The sequence below is a fragment of the Bos taurus genome, chromosome 7 (assembly GCF_002263795.3).
Source record: "Bos taurus isolate L1 Dominette 01449 registration number 42190680 breed Hereford chromosome 7, ARS-UCD2.0, whole genome shotgun sequence".
Classification (NCBI taxonomy): domain Eukaryota; kingdom Metazoa; phylum Chordata; class Mammalia; order Artiodactyla; family Bovidae; genus Bos; species Bos taurus.
The window spans coordinates 88,308,624-88,331,272 of record NC_037334.1 but is presented as its reverse complement, the minus strand read 5'-3'; the positions used below and the strand labels follow the sequence as shown (position 1 = coordinate 88,331,272).

Below are 22,649 nucleotides of genomic sequence, written 5' to 3'. Positions count from 1 at the left end.
GGACAGGGAGGCCTGGCGTCCTGCAGTTCATGGGGTTGCAAAGAGTCAGACATGACTGAGCGACTGAACTGAACTGAACTAAGGTAGTAGATAAAACTGACCTCTGCAGGATAAGTTGGATTTGAAGATGAGGGGGGAAATTTTAAAGCCTCACCTTTGATAATAATAATTCAGTCAGTCAGAATTTCCCTTGGTAGATACTTCAGAGACCTTGTTTTGAAGAATGACAGCAAGTGCTCCTCAAAATAAATAAATAAGCAAAGAAGTAAACATTCTGTCAACAATAAGTTTGGAAAGCAGGTTGAAGTTTTTAAAAGTTGCTCAGCCCTTAAGATACCACTGTGCCTCATTTCCTACATGTATTGAGCCATTGAACTTTGGTCTTAAGGAGAATTTTATAGAAATACTGTTCTACAAAAACCTGCTGAGAAGCACTGGACCACAAAGTGTGCAGGCTTATGCTTAAGAAAGTTCATGGTTTTGGGTGGGCAAAGCGGAGTTTACTGAAGACTGAAACTGGGAACAGTGAAATGCACGTTTGTAGTTGGTAGCATTGGCAGGTAGAAGTGTTTCAAGCCAGAGGAGCTCTTGTAGCCGACTCATCAGGAAGAAGAGGCAGTGACAAGAGTGAGGTTTTGAAGATTAGGATGAAATGAGGGAATGGTTTCAGACAGGAAGATTGCCTAGGACAGGAAGCTGATAAAGACGGGAATGATAAAGACGCCTGGGAAATAAGACGAGGAAGCGTGAACCTGAGAAACATTTTGAGGAAAGGAATTATGGGGTTTGGTAATAGATTGGAGTAAAAGAAGGGAAGGGCAAAGATAACAATAGAATTTCTGGCTTGGGAGAGCAAGAAAGGGACACAGAAGAATGAAACCAAGACCCTAACAGTGTTATGGCTAAAGCTCTTCCCAACTCCCTGCTGGATTTCTAGAAAACAGAATATTACTCTGTCGGAAAGTACAGTAGGATCCCTTCAAGTGTTTTCAGTTAAATGGCATGAGACTAAACAATTTTGAGAAGTTTTAAACACAGATCTAAAATACTATGTCCATAATGTCATGTCCAGTCTTCGAGTAGCCAAAATACAAGCTCCAGATTTATAATTAAGAAGTATGCTAACATTGCTCAACAAAACAGCTCCCAGGTCACCATCATTATAACGCCTTACACAAAATCTGGCATTTACAGTTTCTGTATTCAGCAGCAAGTTGCTGCTGCTGCTAAGTCGCTTCAGTCGTGTCCAACTCTGTGCAACACCATAGATGGCAGCCCACCAGGCTCCCCCGTCCCTGGGATTCTCCAGGCAAGAATACTGGAGTGGGTTACCATTTCCTTCTCCAGTGCACGAAAGTGAAGAGTGAAAGTGAAGTCACTCAGTTGTGCCCGACTCTTTGCGACCCCATGGACTGCAGCCTACCAGGCTCCCCCATCCACGGGATTTTCCAGGCAAGAGTACTGGAGTGGGTTGCCATTGCCTTCTCTGCAGCAGCAAGCTAGAAATCACAATTCTAAGCAGAAATTGGTTTTAGATCTCTTTGCTTTCTTTCCAAATGCGTTCGTGCCAAGGGCTCTGATCACGACACACTTGGTGTTACAAAGGGAAAAAAGTACTGTTTTGTTTTTCAAGGCGCGCTTTTTCTCTCTGTTTTAAAAAACCCGCCTGCTTGCTTTCTTCCAGGTGACGTTTACAAAGAGGAAATTTGGGTTGATGAAGAAGGCATACGAGCTGAGCGTGCTGTGTGACTGTGAGATTGCGCTGATCATTTTCAACAGCACCAACAAGCTGTTCCAGTACGCCAGCACGGACATGGACAAGGTGCTGCTCAAGTACACCGAGTACAACGAGCCGCACGAGAGCCGGACGAACTCAGACATCGTGGAGGTGAGCGCGCATGCGTGCCTGATGAACCCCAAACTTAGGCAGAGCCGCTTGGTTCAGCCCTTCCCTCCTCTCTTCCCTGCCTCCACACAAGCACAACTTCCTTTTCCTAAAATGTTTATATGCCCGCAGGTGTCCCCAGAGTTATTGCCCCGGTTATTACTCCACCCTCTCTCTCTCTATCTCAAAATGCGAAGTGAGCGTGGCCTGGTAGTAGGGACTCCGTGAATCTGCTCCTTGCTAGGAATCAGGCATCTTGTCAAATTATTAATCTCATCCTTCTTGAGCCGTCCTTGTCCACCCCAGTGTCAGGCCACCAGAAATGGGACGTGTGGCTACGGGGACAGCTCACCCACATTTTAGGTGACTTCTCATGATCTCTTTGAAGTATATACTGAAGTATATAGTACTCATGGTTTCTTTTAAGTATATGCTTTGGCAGCATAGTCAAAGAAAAAAATTAAAGTGAGCTCACCGTAACTTTTCATTTGTTTTTCACTTTATGTCTCTTCTAATTCATTCGTCCTAATGTATTCTTGCTGAAAGAGTAAAGACAGTTATTCTCCCAGAAGTGTTTTTTCCCCCAAATCATATAATTTAATATAGCGCTATTGATACACGTGGAATCAGAAATCTGATGAAAATGAATTTCTAAATGTCACTTGGTGTTTTATCAAAGTTAGATTTAAAACATGGTTCCATTGTGCCAAAAATAAGTAAGCACCATGTTGAAACTCAAAAATATTTTTTATCTCTTACCATAAGTAACATTGCCATACAATTTTAAGTGTTTCCCACATGTATCCTATTTAAATGTTATTGCCTTATAGTACCCTTTGTAAGCAATGAATACTAAATCAAAAGGGAAGAGGTATAATGAAGTATGTATCCCCATTATTCGGAGATAAGATGTCCCCATCTATTTTATCCACCTGTCTTTCTCCTCATGGTTTCCTTGATTATGACTGCTTTTCCACAATTAAGAGAAAATAAATGTTTCAGAAGTATGTATTCAGAATCAGTCTACCAGAATACAAGTTATTCTTGCCATTGCTATAAGTGGTTCTATATTATGAAAAAATGTAGTTCTAATCCTGATCAAATTAATCTGCCTCTTACATCCATCTTCTCTTTACCTGTTATAATTGTCTAAGATTAATTCTCATTTCTTTACTTTTACTTGAAAGTTTTTAAATATTTTTTTGATTTTTTGCCTAATAAGACTAAGCAAATAATTTCAGAGAAACAAAAGTAGATGATAAGTAGACCTAATATGTGTATTTTAAGATACTTTCAGATTTGCATTACTACACATTTAGTGTTTCACTGACCAATGATTTTAATTGTGGGCTTGCCTTGATCTTGAAATTTAAGATCATTTATAAAATTTACCTAGTATGTATTTCAGATAGCATTTTATTCATGCACAGATATAAATGTGAAAATACATAAATATTAACAGTTGTCAAACCTCATAAGTGTTTTCACATGTGAAAGTGCTTTCACAGGCATGCTTGTATACATTCACACACAGTAAACGTGAGTTCTGAAGACAGAACTCTATACTCAAAACTCCACTTCATTACCAAAATCATTACAATGAACATTGCAGAGCAACAACAAAAAATTGAATTGGAATTTGTCATCAAACTTGAACGGCTCCTGTCCTTCATATGGTGGGAAATGAGTTGAACTGTATTAATCTAGGTGAAAATTTGACTTTTTAGATTTGTTTTCTTAGGAGTTTAAAAATCTATAAAATTATCTTCTATGGGCTTTGCTCAGGAATATACTCTGTGGTTTAAAGGAGAGTTAAAACTTCACATACTCTAGAGATTTTCATATTCTGGGACAGATGGGGGTCTCACCCAGACTTCTTCATGGTCATAAGAAGAACACTGAGTTGAAAGTCAAAGGGCTTGCACTGGAGCCCGTGCCTTGCACAGTCTTCCTGGGTGACAGACTGGCTACTTCTCAGGTCTGAAGTTTTCTCTTCTCAAAAAAGAGGACAGTGAATTTGCAAGTTTTGTACAATGTAATTCTTTAAAAAGCAAAAATAGAGTAGCAATTCCATCATTATGTTGCCCTTAACATCAATAGATTAAAGTTCTGAATCTCTCAAAAAGACATTCTGAGGCTCCTAGATCAAAACTAGAGATGCTTTGATTCTCTGAAAATCACATATAAGTCTATCATGATTCGAGACTGGCCTGCTCTACTACCTTAATCACAACAGGCTTCACCATTTGGCTTTCCCACACTGCAGTAATAACTGAGATGATGGAGAAAGTTGGATCCCTAAGCTTGACAAAGTTTGTGCCAGAAAAATACAGAGAGTACTTTTCAAAGTGCATTTCACTGAAGTCAGTGTGCCTGAGATCCTTGGTGAAGAAGAAGGGATCTCGGTGGGAAGCTGTGTTTGTAATAAGTTTCCCAAAGTAATTCTTACACACACGAAGTTTGAAGACCTCTGCAAGACGAAGACATAAATTGTGTTGCAGGCTAAGAACCTGTGATGCATCAGGGACTTGAGAAATCTATTCTTAGAATAGATCTAACACAAAGTTGAAAGTTAGGATAGTTTACTACTCCTGGGTAAAATTTTAAATCCTATTTATTTTAAATTAATGGAATACACTTAACTGAGAAAGTTTAATGAGGAGCATAATATGTTTCATGAAGGGTCATTAGTTTTATATTTCCCATTTGGACCATTACCCCTCTCCCTTAACCCTCTGAAAACAGTTTACTCACAAGAAAAAAAAAGATTGGTGAAGAGAGAGGAATAACACGATTCCCAGTATTCAGCCTGAAATACAAATTTCTGGGCCATACCAGAGTAGTGTTACAGGGTCATAGGAAATTGTGCAGCGCGTGGGTGTTGAAAGAGATTCCTTCTTTTAGCAAAAAAGCTCTTTGTAATTATCATGTCTTTGCTTGATAATTAGCACTACAGTTACAATGACACAAAGACTTACAAAGACTTAATAGACAGACTGGGATCTGGGTTTTTTTATTATTATATTATAATGCAGCTTGAATATCTGTTTAGATACAATATATAAATATGCCAGATTTTGTAAATGTGTTAAGTTTTTAATCCACTGGTTAGGGAAAAAAAACAATCATTGTATTAAAAATGCCTCCTTTGAAGAAAGCCCATCTTATTTAACTCTATGGTAAGTACACTAGGTATTTGCCCAAAATGGTAGCTTGTGAGGCTGTGGAAATTCAGTGGAGGCTCTGATGGTATTCAGAAACGGCTTCCTTCATCCTCATGTGCCTGTCTAGCGCACTCCGAGTTCTCTTGGCTGCCTTCCGACTCCCACAGTTGATGCTGGGGAAGGAGACGTGGGGCTGAGCACTTCAGGATGAACTGAAGATCTCAGGTCCCAGGGGACATGCTGTAAGCCTGTAGAGCCATTTCTTCACTCAACAAGGATTTAGCAGGCACCGGCTTACGTTCAGCACCGCTCAAGGACTTCTGAACCAGGAGACAGGCATTCGTGTTAAGGATATGAAACAGACAAAAATTAGCTTGGGAACAGTCAGAGGGCAAAGGAGCAATAATCTCATTAAAGTAATACAAACTGCTGAAAGGAAGGCTTCAGCTAAACAGTTCAACAAAACTTCAGACAGGTCGTTGATCACCAGATCATTCCAGGTGATCCTTGGAGAGACAGAAGTCCAGACAGGTTACCTCATATCCAGCGCATGTTTTCTAACCACAAAACCCACTTGGGAGCATCACTTAGCACCTGGCCAGGAGGGAACCTCTCACCCCTCAGTGACTCAGTAATTCTGTTTGAGCTGCTCATCTAGTCTGGGCTGGTGACTAAGTGACTCTGTGTGGCCATGGGATAAAACATAAGAACCCGTGCCGCTCTCTGGGAAATCAAAAAGATGGATGTAACCCCTGCAGAAAGAACCTCTGATTCACAGCTGTCTCAGGAGAAGATTACTGGCTTTTCTTTTTGAGGTGCAAGGATGAAAAGAAGAGAGTGTGTGTGGGTGAGAGAGGGAGCATGTGAGTGAGGTGGGCAAAAAGAAAGGGGAGAATGAGAGGTGATATTTACATGAAATTTTATTTTCTGTTACCTGATTCCTGTTTTTGGATTTAAAGACTGTTCTAGCAAAATGTCTCCTTGCACAGTAATAATTAAGGCCTGAATTGGGTCTGCAAAGGCCTTAAAATAGCTAATACGCTTTAGTATTCCTCAGTGCTCCTGGAGGTTATCAGTAAGTTAACTTCCTTTACATAGTTGGTAAAAGTTAAGAACAATTTTTGTTGAAAAGCAAATTCAGCCAATAGTGGAACTGGACTTTACAAATTCTGTATTACAAAAGTCAGGAGTAGATATAAAATATCAAAATATGTCTGTTTTACATGAGTTTTCCTTATATAACCCAAATAGGTTTCAATTTTATGCTTATAAAAATATAGATACATGAAAATATATATGCTTTATATGTGTATGTTACACATACTTTTTCTAAAAGAAAAAGAACATTCACTTATATGTTTGATCATTTGCTTAATTTTCATTCTTTCATGCATTCACTGAACAAAGATTGGCTGAATTCCTGCCATGTGCTATGTGCCATGGAATGCATGGAGATACGAACGTAACCAAGGTCCCTCAAGGTCTCTTGGTCAAGATTGCTCACAAGGTCATGTGTGATCTAGCCTCTGTAATTCTCTTCTTCTCTAGCCTCACCTTTTGTTATTTCCCTCAGCCACCCCCTCACCCAGTTCCCATCCTATACTCAAGCCATCTAAAGATGCTTACATCCTTCAGCTTCTCCAAGCCCCTGTTTGTTTTGTCTTCAACATTCCTTACTCAGCCTTTGCTTGGCTTTTATTAATCCCTCATTCAAGTCAGGCCCCAGTTTATACTTTTGGAAATATCCTGGAGATGCTCTGTAACTTATGTTTATTGTCTTTCCTATATTATAATATAGGACTCTAATATGTTCTGTTTTCTCTATCATCAAAGCACTGTTGAAGCTATTGTCCAATTTCTTGTTCCACACTAGATTTTTTAACTTCTGGAAGGCAGGGCCAGTGCACATTTTGTTTTCCATCACATCTCCAGGGCTTAATGTGAGGTTGAGAGAGTGTTAGGCCATCAGAATACATCTGTAGAAAAAATAAACAGGGGAACAGTTATAATAAGATATAGCCATGGGATTGTCATATAGCATAATGTTACTCGTTTAAAGTATAAAAATGTTTTTATAGCTCCAATGAAACAGTTCACTAAAATTTTATAAATTTCATCAAAGCACTATCAAAAACTACAGTGATCTAGGTTGTACCATCTAATACAGTAGCTACCGGCCACATGTGGCTAGTGACTGGCAGATGGGACAAGGGAAGATGGAGACTACATGGATATCCAAAAAGTTCGTGAGACAGCACTGGTCTAGACTGAAATCTGAAAAAGGAGGCATTTCAACTAATTGTGTTTTCAAATCAACACCAGGATTAATTCTTCAGTGTGAAATTAGAACAGTGCATTTCAGAGGTGAAGAACTGTGTAGCCTTGAGATTTTAGAATCCAACGCATAAATGTTCACTTTGAGAGACACCAGTCTGGAATTACACACTCATTGTAAAACTGAAAGCACATTTTGCCCCCACACCAGTAACCACAGAGTCAGTCGGTAAGCTTACCGTCTGGTTCGAAAGTTCTTTTGAGTTGTCCAGGCTGACAGGGAGCGCTAGCCACGTGAACGAGGTAACGTGTGCTGTTTTTTTAAATGTGAAGCTTGTGAACGGAAGGATGGTAGGTCTTCATTGTTACTATTTTAAACTTACCTGAAGCAGCAAAGGCTAGTATTTAACTTTATAATTAGTAATTAATTTCTTCAGAAAAGCAGTTTTTTCCCAGAAACTTAGAGAAGTAATATTCTTGAGCTACATTAAAAATTCTTCTTAGATTACTGTGAATTATAATTAAAATAGTTCTTATTGCGAGTAGCTCAGTAATTCTGCCTTGTCCTCTGTTAAACTAAATATATAATTGCTTTTAGATAGATAGTATTGAAAATTGAAGGATTAGTATATTCCATAAAGATTTAAACCTTCAGTGTTGAGGCTTCTAAGGAAAACAAGAAAAAAGTTATTTTGTTAAAAACAGTAAAAGAAAAGGTTTTGCATATTTCTCCTAAGTTGTAATGTTTGTTTTTGTTTATATATCTTTAAAAGACTTTTGTTTGTCTCTGTAAATCAAATTTATATTTGTTCCCCAAAGTCTAAAAGAAACAGGTCTAAAATATATTCATATTTCTCATCAATCCACAATGAATTTCTGTATGTCAAATTTGAAAATCCATTCCTTTTTAAAAATAATGCACTTGCTTAATTTGCATATATTTTATAAACATGAAAAGCTGCTTCACATGTCATTTATTAAGAAAATCACTGTTGAACAAATAAAGTGCATGTTAGATTACTCAAGTTATATGCACGAAGCAATAACACATTACCTCTCATCTCTCTCGTTACACAGCTCTAATGGCTTAGTACTAACAGAGTCAACAGAAAAGTATTTAATAATAGTAGGAGCAGAAAAGACAATAGGTTTCAAAATACAGCCCTTTTGTCAGTAGTGAAACTGCTTTATAATTATTAACCATCACCATTTTATCGTTATTATTTTACATGAATCATCTTGAATTGGAACAAACCAAAGGCCTCGTGGTTTTTTTCCTTCAATATCTGAAAGTGAAAGGGGAAACATATTTAGCCTGAATCATCATTATCAATATTTAATGACATTTACAGAGTTCACGACACCTACAACTTGGTGTTGGACTGCACATTTGAACCAAATGTTGCATTCTAGCCATTGACAGTCCTTAGGTAAAGGTAACATTATTTGGTTTTAAAACATATCAAATAAGATATCAAAGAGTGGAATATCCTTATTTCCTTAGGGTTGGTACTAAGTATATGGCTATGAAATACTCAAAAGTGAAGCTTTAGGAACAATTTCAGAGTCCTGCCTAGAGTCAGAATAAAAGATGATGAGTCTTTAATCAAAGGATGTTTATTATTTCAACTGCCTCATTGCATTTTTAAGAATTATTATAAACCTACTTCCTCTCTGTGAAGGACATGATGATGTTTTATTTATAACTTCAACTGCCAGCTCAATGTATGGCATATTGTAGACATTTAATAAATATTATATATATGTACATATATATGAGGCTTTCTGGGTGGCTCAGTGTTAAAGAATCTGCCTGTCAATACAGGAGATGCAGGAGACATGGGTTTAATCCCTAGGTCAGGAAGATCCCCTGGAGAAGGAAATGGCACATCGCTCCAGTATTTTTGTCTGGAAAATTCCATTGACAAAGGAGCCTGGTGGGCTACAGTCCATAGGGTCACAAAGAGTGGGCCACAACTGAGCGACTGAGCATGTATGTACAGATATATATATATATATGTATGCATATATACAGATACATCTATACCTGTGTATATATACTTATGTATATATATAAAATATATATATATAAACAACTTACTGATGATCATTATGGTATAGATATTAAAAGTTACCAAATTTTCTTCATTGAAGTCAGATATGTTCTAATAATAATAAAAGGTGAGACTTTTTCAAGAGAACCAGAGATAGATAAAAGCTGTTGCTTCCCTCATCGCTCAGTTGGTAAAGAATCTGCCTGCAATGCAGGAGACCCCGGTTCGATTCCTGGGTCAGGAAGATCCACTGGAGAAGGGATAGGCTATCCACTCCAGTATTCTTGGGCTTCCCTTGTGGCTCAGCTGGTAAAGAATCCACCTGTAATGCGGAAGACCTGGGTTTGATCCCTGGGTTGGGACAATCCCCTGGAGAAGGGAAAGGCTACCCACTCCAGTATTCTTGGGCTTCCCTTGTGGCTCAGCTGGTAAAGAATCCGCCTGCAATGCAGGAGACCTGGGTTCGATCCCTGGGTTGGGACGATCCCCTGGAGAAGGGAAAGGCTACCCACTCCAGTATTCTGGCCTGGAGAATTCCATGGACTATGTAGTCTCTGGGATCACAAAGAGTTGGACATGACTGAGCGACTTTCACTTTCATCACTTTATATAAGGGAAAAAAAAAAGGCATGGGGACAATGTAGAGATATTTCTTGTAGTCCTAGTGGAAAGTAAAAGACTTTCAGACCAACATATGTAGATTCCTGGGAAAAAGAGAAGCGATGGTGGTACTTCGGCCAGGATCTAACAAGAGAGATCAGAGAGTCTCAGACAAAATGCCTCTGGCCCAGTCTGAATCACTGGGGGGATCTTGCTCAAAGGCTGATTCTGATTCAGTGAGCACAGGGCAGGGCCCAAGAGTCTGTATTTCCGACAAGCTCCCAGGTGATAACTGATGCTGCTAGTCTGTGAACCAAACTGAGTAGCAAGGAGCCAGAGCCTTTCCAGATATCTATTTTCTCCAGCGTGGAGTTTGAAAAGTACATTTGTGAACATTTTTCATACCATAAAAAAAATTTTTTTTAACTGATATATGGTTAAACTAACTCTTGAAAGCAAGCACGTTACATTTTTGGAAGCACAATATAAAAGGCCTGTTATCACACAGTGAAGTGAGCACTGCATCTCCGGGCCCTCCCTGTGCGTGCCCATCAGTTGCTAGTGGCTCCCAAGAGCACGTATCAAAGAAGATTCTGAGTTCAAGATCAGACTCGGCAGGCAAGTATGATGTTGGTGGTTAGCAGTGGGTACAGAGTGGTGGCAGCTATACATTCCTCATTACCCTCATGATCAAAATAATTCATAGGACATTCTGGAAAAAGACTCCAGACTCCATCATTAAAAGCACTGTAATTAGGCAAATGTTGCATACGGATGCAACAGATTGGGTGGATAGATTATCTTATTGGGAATATATCTCATTTTACTAATAGCTGTTTGGCATGTTATCCAGTCACGTCTCAACGGCATTTAGCGTATTCTGTGTTATCCCGAAGTTTAGCCACCTAATGGAAGTTTTCAATAAGGGGGAAAAAAAAAAAAATCCCTGTCAATTATTTCTAAAGGTCATAGAGTTAATGACTAGCTGGGAGGTTAATTAGATTCTGAAAGCCTCTTCATATCAATTAAATCTCTTATCTTTATGTTTTAGTAAATAAACTCAGTAACTATTTAGAGCTACTGTTTTAGGATAAGAAACACTGTAAACAGTAAACTCTACAATGAGTATTTGGTTTTTTCCCTCACATCTGATAAAATATTATTACAAAAAACTTATATACAAATGAATAATAGTAACTCTTATTCAAGAATTTCTGGATTTAAAACTTTATTTTTTGATATACCATACAAATGCCTCTTTCAGTTCAGTTGCTCAGTCGTGTCCGACTCTTTGCGACCCCATGAACTGCAGGATGCCAGGCCTCCCTGTCCATCACCAAGTCCCGGAGTTCACTTAGACTCACGTCCATCGAGTCAGTGATGCCATCCAGCCATCTCATCCTCTGTCGTCCCCCTCTCCTCCTGCCCCCAATCCCTCCCAGCATCAGAGTCTTTTCTAATGAGTCAGTTCTTCCCATGAGATGGCCAAAGTACTGGAGTTTCTGCTTTAGCATCAGTCCTTCCAAAGAAATCCAGGACTGATCTCCTTTAGAATGTTCTGGTTGGATCTCCTTGCAGTCCAAGGGACTCTCAAGAGTCTTCTCCAACACCACAGTTCAAAAGCATCAATTCTTCGGCACTCAGCTTTCTTCACAGTCCAACTCTCACATCCATACATGACTACTGGAAAAACCATAGCCTTGACTAGACAGACCTTTGTTGGCAAAGTAATGTCTCTGCTTTTGAATATGCTATCTAGGCTGGTCATAACTTTCCTTCCAAGGAGTAAGCGTCTTTTAATTTCATGGCTGCAGTCACCATCTGCAGTGACTTTAGAGCCCATAAAAATAAAATCTGACACTGTTTCCACTGTTTCCCCATCTATTTCCCATGAAGTGATAGGACCAGATGCCATGATCTTAATTTTCTGAATGTTGAGCTTTAAGCCAACTTTTTCACTCTCCTCTTTCACTTTCATCAAGAGGCTTTTGAGTTCCTCTTCACTTTCTGCCATAAGGGTGGTGTCATCTGCATATCTGAGGTTATTGATATTTCTCCTGGCAATCTTGATTCCAGCTTGTGCTTCTTCCAGCCCAGCATTTCTCATGATGTACTCTGCATATAAGTTAAATAAGCAGGGTGACAATATACAGCCTTGACATACTCCTTTTCCTATTTGGAACCAGTCTGTTGTTCCAGGTCCAGTTCTAAATCCCTCTTTAGTCATAAACAAATGCCATCACTGTGGCCTCAAGAAAACCATTTAGGAGAGAAAAACTCAGGTCAAAGTTGCCCTGAGAATGAGCTCCAATCTAAAACCAACCCCAGTCTCTGTTCCCTTTAGTTCCAGCAACCAAACCCTTTTCAAGGTTACCTGTCAGTCAGTCAGTCAGTTCAGTTGCTCAGTCGTGTCCAATTCTTTGCGACCCCATGAATCGCAGCACGCCAGGCCTCCCTGTCCATCACCAACTCCCAGAGTTTACTCAAACTCACATCCATCAAGTCAGTGATGCCATCCAGCCATCTCATCCTCTGTCATCCCCTTCTCCTCCTGCCCCCAATCCTTCCCAGCATCAGAGTCTTTTCCAATGAGTCAACTCTTCGCATGAGGTGGCCAAAGTATTGGAGTTTCAGCTTCAGCATCAGTCCTTCCAAAGAACACCCAGGACTGATCTCCTTTAGAATGTTCTGGTTGGATCTCCTTGCAGTCCAAGGGACTCTCAAGAGTCTTCTCCAACACCACAGTTCAAAAGCATCAATTCTTCGGCGCTCAGCTTTCTTCACAGTCCAACTCTCACATCCATACATGACCACTGGAAAAACCATAGTCTTGACTAGACAGACCTTTGTTGGCAAAGTAATGTCTCTGCTTTTGAATATGCTATCTAGGTTGGTCATAACTTTCCTTCCAAGGAGTAAGCGTCTTTTAATACCTGTACACATTTGTAAATAAGTAATACATTTAGCGCCTATGATCTGACACAGTCATTTCTGTCATGTGAATTCTCTTTGGATAATACAGCCAGGTTTCAGATGAAATGAAACAGATCTGCCCTAATGGCTACAGGTGGCTATTTACATTTTAATTAATTGAAATTAATAAACTCAAAAGTTTAGTTCTTCAGTCTAACTGGCCACATCTCAAGTGCCCCATAGCAACATGTGACTAGTGGCTTCCGTTGGTCAAGATGGGTCCAAAAATGTTCGTCACTCCAGAAACCTACTCGGCAGCCCTGGTGTAAGAATGAAACTGGCACACCCAGCACTCTTGTTGATGAGTAACTAGCGTGATGGATGATGGATACAACATAATAAAGGACCTGTGAGCTGGAGAGGTTGCAGCGGCCATTCCATCTTTCATTCCCACGGCAGGCATTGGTTGCATCCCTACTGGGTGTTAGGGTCTGTGCCAGGGCAGGGAGAATCAATCAGGAAAGCTGCGTCATTTACTCCCAGGAATATTTGTTAAAGTAAGTGGGATTCTGTGGATCAAGGTGAGAGGATGGAGGGAACACTGAAGTTGAAATTACCCTGAGGACGAAAAAGAAACGGAGGAAGGACAGGAAAGGACAATCCTAGGGGAGCAGAAACAAACCAGGTCAACTCTAAGCTTTTCCACCAGAAAGGGAATGCGCATGCGTACGCAGGCTCATGTTTCCTAATTAGGTATGCGGGGAATTTTATCTTCTCCCCAGGCTTCGTGACTAGGTTCTCCTTAAAGGTGGTGGTTCTGAATTAATTTCACATGGGGGAAAAGAAAGCTGCAGAGCGATTTTCCTAAAGAATGTTGTTGGAAGCGTTACCGTGAGAGTTCTCCTTTAAATTGTACTTGTAGGAAAGAACTTTTAAAGCCCCACAGATTTGGAGAGAGATTAGTTCTGGTTATGGAAACACCACACATTAGTTCTATAACCTGGGCTGACTTGTTCAACGTTCTGAGTTGGTCCACCCTGATCCATCCTGGCTCACAGGGCTGATGGGATGATCATGGCTGTAAAAGATGTCAGAGCCCACTGTCAACTGTTAAGTTAGGTGGTGGTTTAGGTGCTAAGTGGTGTCCGACTCTGTGTGACCCCCATGGACTGCAGCCTGCCAGGTTCCTCTGTCCATGGGATTGTCCAGGCAAGAACAATGGAGTGGGTAACCATTTCCTTCTCCAGAGGATCTTCCTGACCCAGGGGTCGAACCCAGGTCTCCTGCATTGCAGGCAGATTCTTTACCCACTTAGCTACGAGGGAAGCCCTTAAGTTAGATAAAATGTTTTTATTTTCAACATCAAGGGAAAAGTTCAGGAAATTTAAGCTGTTTTACCAAAGGACAGAGAAGCAGCAGTTTTTTATATTGAGAATAATTATATAGCATTTTCTGTTAATCGTTATGTGTGGGTTAGTCGCTCAGTTTTGACCCCTTAAACAAGTACCCCACCAGACTCCTCTGTCCGTGGGTTTCCCAGGCAAGGATCCTGGAGTGGATAGCCATTTCCTTATCCTGGGGATCTTCCGGACCCAGGGATCGAAATTGTGTCTCCCGCATGGCAGGCAGATTCTTGACCCACTGAGCCATCGGGGAATGCCTTAATAAATATCAGATTCTTATATAAATAATGATAGCACTTATATAAATTAAAGTGAAAGTGAAGTCGCTCAGTCATGTCTGACTCTTTGCGATCCCATGGACTGTAGTCTACCAGGCTTCTCTGTCCATGGGATTTTCCAGGCAAGAGTACTGGAATGGGTTGCCACTAATAAAGGCTAGTGAATTGATGTTTTTTCCACAAGCATTTGTGGGGTGTTCTCTACCTGCAAGGCATTGTGCTGAGCACATAGGAAACGTGACAGTGATCATGAGGAGTCCATGGTCCTCCGGGTCGATACGCCGTTGTGGACACAGCATGCTCAGTATTTGTTCCCTCATTCAGCAGATATACATGAACATGAAGATCAGGTGCTAAAGTTTGTGGTAGTTACTGGTGATGCGCCGCTGACTATCCTATCCACCAGTCTGAACCTTGAAAAGACTTAGGGCACAGCAGGATAACTGAAGGAAAAGAAAGTAATTTCAATTGTGAGCCCATGAAAACGTCCATCTCATGGTGGGTTAGAGGGGAAAACACAACTTTGAAAGATAAGTAGAGTAAGTTGATAGGCTGAGCCAGTCTGCAAGTCATTTTTCCCCATGTAAAGTAAAAGCAAGACTAATAAAGGTAATGATTTAGAGATATACAAATGCATACACACACACACACATCTATGTGTATATGTAGCAGGCTTTAATTTTGTTTCCCATTGGCACTGGGTTTTTTTTTTTTAATATGTCCTTTCTCTGTAAACATGTGGTTATAATTTTTAGGGAAATTCTATAGAATACAAATGTTTGAAAAATGCAGTGAATATAATTACCTTTAAGTTTGACACAAGGGTCTCTGGTGTTGAGAAGGGAAACTTTCAGTTTGTATCGGACATCCTCATCTTACCTTACAGATGAGGATCCCTCTACCCTCTCCCTAATTTCTAAAACACCCTCCATCTGGCTGAGAGGCTGGAAAATTGTTACATGCCTGTGTAACATTCCTATAACCTAATAGTTCTACAACCTTTCTCGCAGTTCAATCATTGGAGAATGTTCTTTGTTTTTGTAGTCCGCTGTTTCACATAGTAACAGCTTGTTGTATTTTGGTCTGTTTGCCGGAGGGAAGGTTTATTTTTAAAACCCTGAACTCTGAATTTTTCTTTATTTTTCCAAGATTGAAAGCAGCTGAAATGCCTGGAGTTACAGGTTGAAGGCTGCTTTACAATATGTGAAGAGAAGCTTCTTTCCCTCCTCCTTTTGTGTGTGTGTGTGTGTGTGTGTGTTTAAATTTTTTCCGAACAAATGTCTTCTAACTGGTAGTTGTCTAAAAATAGAAAACTGCCTAACTAAAAATAGCCTGGCTCTAGTTCGTGCCAAGGAAAATGGAGAGGAATAGGCGTGGAATAGAAGGCTGAGTAATCCAGTTCTATTCATTCAGAGAAACCTTTGAGAATGCAGCGATGATAAAGTACCCTCCAAAAACCGCAGGCCTGAGTCTCCCTTCAGACTTCTAGGTGCCAATAAACATTTTAGCCCCAGGACACATTTTTTTCTCATAGGTTGTAAACATTTTCTAAAAGACAAGGCTTTGTTTCACAGAAATCTGACCAACTGCCATAACTAACTTTCCTAAGGTCTTAAAAATCCATAATTATAACATGTATTTCAAAAACGCATCTTAAATGAAAGTATTGTAAAATAATGTACATCATGTAATAATCAGGAGGAAACAGTTATAATAAAAACCGCTTACTGCTTGCAATTAAACTCGAAACTTTAAAGAGTTTCGCAGAAAGAAAATTATTCCTGTGACTCATTGTAGCTAAAAAGAGCGGCTGACTTATTTTAGTTTAGCTCTCTTGGACATAGAATTCTCTTGTTACGTATGTAACCCCTTGATACACCAGTATTTAGTCTCTTTTCTTACAACTATACTTTGCATCCAAGCGTATTTTCACTTTTAATTTTATAAAGGGAGTAGAAACTACTTTGAAAAGGAACATTTTGAAGGTAGGATGGCTTTCAGTTTAGAGAAACGGAATTCTGAGTAAGCCTGAAAAAAAAAAGTACATACACCAGTTTTGCAATGGTAACGCTTTTTTTCTCGCTCGCTGTCTTTTTGTTTTGCTTAAGTAATCTGAATAACCAGGTCAAACATAGCAACAGGGTGTGGAAATGTCAGCACAGTTCATGGGGTTATACGGGTCTGAGCATTGTTATGCCCAGTTCCTGTAGTGCTGCTGGTGATAAGACTCTTGAGACAAAGGACGATAATTGATGGAAAGAGACTTAAATCATTGCTAGAAGAATCAAGGTCCTTGTATCTGTGTCCATCAGCTCCTCTGGTCTCCTTCCGTCTTGTAAAGCATTTTGTCGTCTTGCGTGGTGGCCCCCTACTGCTCTTTGTAATGGATGCAGACCACAAGTGATTCCTTCATGCCGCATACAGGGTGTAATTGTGTCTGTGTGGTGTATTAGTAATTACCAAGCTGAATTCCCATATTGTATCTTTAGTGCAGGCATGGAAAAATAGGACATACAACCCTGCATAGCCATTTTCAACCTAGATAGTGAGCCACTTAGAGCTGCATTCCAGGGACAAAGCCTTTTATATGCACACTTTTTGAACAAAATTTTCATTGTTGAGTCATTTGTGCTATGCAGGATACGTTCTGTTTTGGAAATAATTAACCTCTAATAATATATTCACTTCTGACTTTTCAGCAAAGCCTTTGTAATATAGAAAATATTGCTATTTTAATTGCTAAAAAATCATTTTAATATTGCTAAATAATAGTGATATGAGCTATAATAGCCATGCTAGAGTATCGTATGAAAAGACAGTGCATGAATTACTACATGTAACAGATTGTATAACATTCATAAATATTAAATAATTGTTTTATTAGCATTTTTACTTTAAATAATGTTATTTTCATATATAATTTATCCATCTTGGCTGAAGCATTGTTAAACTTCAGAAAAAGCTAACAATGAATTTTTGTTACAGTAGTAAGCAGATATAAATTAATAATTAATTTCTTTGCTATAAAATTTGCATCCATTCTTTATGTATTATGTAGCCAATATTGATTTGACTACCTTCTACTGTTAGAGATTTGAAATGTCTACAGCATTATTTATAATAGAAGGCCAAATAACCCAAGCAGAATGGTTTAAACACGAGGTGTGTTTATTCTGTGCATCAAAAGCTCTTAAATGTAGCAAAGAAGTTAATATGGCCATTTCATTAGTGATAAGCAATGACATTAGATGTATATTGTTATCAAATATGTGCAAGGTTTTAATTCCATTTTTACCTCCAACTTTACAAGTGGGCTTCCAATATGTGTATTTTAGATGTTTACTCCCACTTTTTTTTTCTAATTTTATTTTATTTTTAAACTTTACATAATTGTATTAGTTTTGCCAAATATCAAAATGAATCCGCCACAGGTATACATGTGTTCCCACTTTTATCTGTAGATATTTTTATTCTAGCAGTGATTATTGAATTTCTAGAATATATAGAACTTTATAGTGATGACAGGAAAGAGGAAAGATACAAGTTGGGAAGCTTCCATCTGTGACCTCACAAAACTTACAGTCTAGCTAAGGTAGAAAATACATATGTGAATCAACAGGACAAAATGGCCTAACAGGGATTATGAGATTTTGGCGGAGGCAGCGTAACAGTGTTTGGGAGCCCCAGTTCCCAAAGTGGAGCTAAACTACCCAAGTTTGTGTCCCTTCCTACTGCTTACCAGTTGTATGTCCCTGGACAAATCCCTTAAGTGTTCTTCCTCTTTATTTTTCCGCTTTCTAAATGGGGTTTAATAATAGTACCTAGTATATAGCTATTATGACAGTTAAATGATTGAATATTTTTTAAATGCATAGAACAGGGTCTGGCACATAATAAGGTTTATGATGATGATACCTTGTAATTGAGTTACAACTATAGAAAGAATATTTTAAAAGTTAGAAATGGTAGCCATGATTGGTGATATCTTTTTAGCTCAAACAATTGAAATGCAGAAAGATGGTTGTGAATTGATGAAGCGGATGGAGACGAATCTTTCAAAAGACTAGTTATGCAAAGATTCACAAGAAGAAAGGAGCAAGGGCCTGAAAAGTACTAGTTTAAGAATTAGTTTTAAGAATTGAAAGTTCACAGAGAGAAGGAGCGGTGGGAAAAATGGCAAGGGCAATGAGGAAGAGGAGGAAACAGACAAATGAAGAGTTCTAACAACCCACTCCAGTACTCTTGCCTGGAAAATCCCATGGATGAAGGAGCCTAGTAGGCTGCACTCCATGGGGTCGCGAAGAGACGGACACGACTGAGCAACTTCATACTCACTTTTCACTTTGATGCATTGGAGAAGGAAATGGCAACCCACTCCAGTGTTCTTGCCTAGAGAATCCCAGGGACGGGGGAGCCTGGTGGGCTGCTGTCTTTGGGGTCGCACAGAGTCGGACACAACTGAAGCAACTTAGCAGCAGCAGCAGCAGCAGCAGCAAATGTTTGGTGCAGAATTAGATACAATACGGAAGGTATGAGAACGACACTGTATGGTCTCAAGCAGAAAATAACAAAATGACAACCAGATAGAAGTAATATAATTGTAAAATGTAAATGTGCCAAAACATTTTAATTTTTACAAGTAACATGTATATGTGTACATCCTGTAAAGCCTAAAACCTTTCATTATACTTATATATTTTAAGCCATTTATGCCATACTGTGAACAGCTATGATTATAACATAAAAAGTTGTTTTTGAAATATGCATGTAATTTCAGTTTGCACTGATGATATGCACATGGATTTATTTCTCTGACTAAAGACGAAATGTCAGATGTAGTATCTTAAAGAAGCAAATTATAAAGACTTCAGCAAGCATATTTAAACTATATAAGCTTCTCTAGATTAAATTGAAGAAATCAAAATCTGTAAATTTTGATGTTCTTAATGACGTATATGGACTTCCCCAGTGACTCAGATGGTAAAGAATCTGCCTGCAATACAGGAGACCCAGGTTCAACCCCTGGGTCAGGGAGATCCCCTGGAGAAGGGAATGGCTACCCACTCCAGTATTCTTGCCTGGAGAATTCCGTGGACAGAGGTGCCTGGAGGGCTACAGTCCAGGGAGTCCCAAAGAGTTGGACACCACAGGACGACTAACAAACACACACAATGAAGTGTGTGTACTTTAAATGACCACATGAACAGGCCAAGATTCTGGATACAATACTGCCAAATGTAAAAACTTTACCCTTAGACTTCCACACCTATAATCTAAAAACTCAGCCATTTTTTGGATATTATTTTAATTGAAGTATAATTGACTTACAATGTGCCAATTTATGATGTACGGTATATTAGACATATAGACATTATTTATATATATAATATATAGATAGATAGATTCTTTTCCATTATGGTTTGTAAGGCCACAGGTGGTATGGGAGAAGGGGCAGAAGCAAGTTCTAGAGAGTCAGACAAATCTGGTTTCTTCCACTTTCATAAACTCCATGCTCTTCGGCAAGTGTCTTAATCTCTGCTGATGCTTAGCTTCATAAGTAGTAAAGTTGGGATGGTAAGTCTCTCTTTTGGTCTTTTTGTGCACATTAGCTTGTACAATGTACATATATAGCCATTAGCACGTGTTGGGCACATGATGCCCTAAACATGTTAATTCCTTTCCTTCTGCTCCTTCCTCCTGTATGTGTAAACACAGACAATGTTTTCTAACTTTCTTCTCTCTCTCTCTCTTGCTCACACACATACACACAGACACATTCACACCTTGGACATTGAAATCTTCAGTATATTTTGTGATTATGTTCAAACAAAATATAGTATTTTATAAATTGTTACATATAATACATGCATAAATATTTCTTGTGTCATGAAGTCATGAAATTCTTCAGAGATAAAATATTTACTATACAGATTTGAAACTAAGGAAAAGATAGAGAAAGGTTAAAAACTAGAAGTCACAAATAACTCTATTAACGAAGGTCAAAACAGAAGTAAAAAAAATAGGTTGAACCCTGTCACGTGGAGGAGCTTACCCAAGTTTTGTTGGTGAACTCTGGCAAATAGAGTTAGGATAGAATTTGTTCTCTGGTGTTCCTTTTGAGGGCTTCCATGGTAGCTCACTTGGTGAAGAATCCACCTGCAATGCAGGAGACCCCGGTTTGATCCTGGGTTGGGAAGATCCCCTGGAGAAGGGAATGCTTACCCACTCCAGTATTTTGCCTGGAGAATTCCATGGACAGAGAAGATTGGCAGACTGTGTAGTCCATGGGGGTCAAACTACCATGTATCCAGGGAAGAACGCAGTGAAAAGAGAGAGGGTGGGGGAGGGAGGGAGAGTGGGAGAGAGCTTGATTAAGATTTTAAGGCAAGGAAAGTAATTAGCAAATCTAAGACAAGAAGTTCCATACACTGCTGGTTTCTTTTCTGACGCAAAAACAAATAATTGATTTCATTAAAATACTAGCTAGCCAGCAGTGTCTAATGTGATAGTATTGTTAACAATAAAATATATCTTTCTTACATGGCTTCTAGCTTTGTACCTTTGCCCTGACTCCCTCAGTATTTTGATGGCAGTAATGATACATGTTCTTGGAAGTGAGCCAAGCACGCTAACACATTACACATTTGGCTTAGCTCCAAGTGAACAGGTGTTTTAAATATTCCAGTCACATACCCGCAATGTATATCGCTACTGGGGAAAGGGTATTCGCTTCTGAACCACTGATGTTCCTTTGACACTCCTCTGAACCACACCTATTTTGCACTCTGAAGACCTAGCAAAGATGAATTGTGATTTAAGGACAGACAACCATCAGAGCCCTAATATTTCCTATAGGAGGTGCAACAAATGTTATAGTTCTGGACTCTACACCTGACATCCAGTTACTGAGATCAAAGCACTTGAGAAAAAAAGGAGAAATATTTCATTGCTTTCCATGATTGAGTTCCTACAAATATGAGAGAAAATATTAGAGAAAAATTTAGTAAATTATATGACAGCAAATGATTTGCTATATTATGAGTAGGGAAATAAATTGCTTTTCCACTAGACACCATCATTCAGTTTGCAAATGTCCTAAAATAAAACAACCAAAAAAAATTTGTGGAACCTAAATTCTGAAAGTGAAGTATTTCCTTCTGGGGGCAAAAAGATGAAAACAGCTATGCAGAAATACATCTACCCAGAAATAATTCTGAAGATCCTTTCGAAATGCTTAGCTTCATGGTATAGTATGCGTGTGCACGCACGCACACGCACACACACACACGGATACATACACATGCACACGCAGTTCACATGAAACTGGTAAGTTTTCCAGCAGGTGAACTTGGTTATATAACTTGCATCTTCCTACGTCCTGTTTCCTGTGTCTGATCAACAGAATTTTCACTGATTTCTATCTGTCCCTCTGGCTGCAGCAATAAAGTAATATAAAAGGTTGAAGTGGGAGAGGGTTCTCACTTCTCCCAGCCACCTGCTTTGACTTCACACCCCATCTCGGTATAGACTGGATTCCTCTGACCAGTAGTCAATTGTGTGCATGACCTCATGGAAACAGACACGGACTCTGTTTTGCTTCCTCTTTTAATGGTACTGTTTCCCCTCATCTTTTTCACAGTGGACTTTAAAAAGAAGTGGGAGTCTATTCAGAATGATGGTGATGGCTGTTTGAGGCATTTTTAAACGATTAGGTGGTTACTGTGTGGTTAATATTATTTATTCAACAGAAAATTGACTTTAAGCCCGTGTAAAAAGCCAAGTATCATAATTGTAAACTTCTTTTAAATGTTATACAACTTTGTTTAATTTCACTTTTCAAAAAGTCCAGTTTCCCATCGAGAGACGTGTGTGGGTTGGCCGGGCTGGGGAACCCTCCAGAGAAAACAGGGCAGCTAAGCCACTGCGGAAGCAGCGTCGGTGACTGTGGGTGGCATTTCTCTGCTGAGTCAGGTCCGTGCCAGCCTTTCCCCAGGCTTTTACTAACACTGCGGATTTTCTGACAAGATGCAAAGCCCAAGTCTTGTGGTTCTTGAAACTCTCCTGTAGTTTTCCCCTTT

General features: G+C 39.3%; 1 protein-coding gene across 14 annotated transcripts in view; it reads left to right on the top strand.

Annotated features, from left to right (window-relative positions):
- Positions 1–22,649, top strand: part of MEF2C (myocyte enhancer factor 2C) — a 179,129-nt gene that overhangs the window by 94,532 nt on the left and 61,948 nt on the right. For all 14 annotated transcript variants that reach the window (XM_059888100.1, XM_059888099.1, XM_024994136.2 and 11 more), the window contains 1 exon segment: positions 1,685–1,888. In XM_059888100.1, coding sequence (XP_059744083.1) covers positions 1,685–1,888 — 204 coding nt within the window.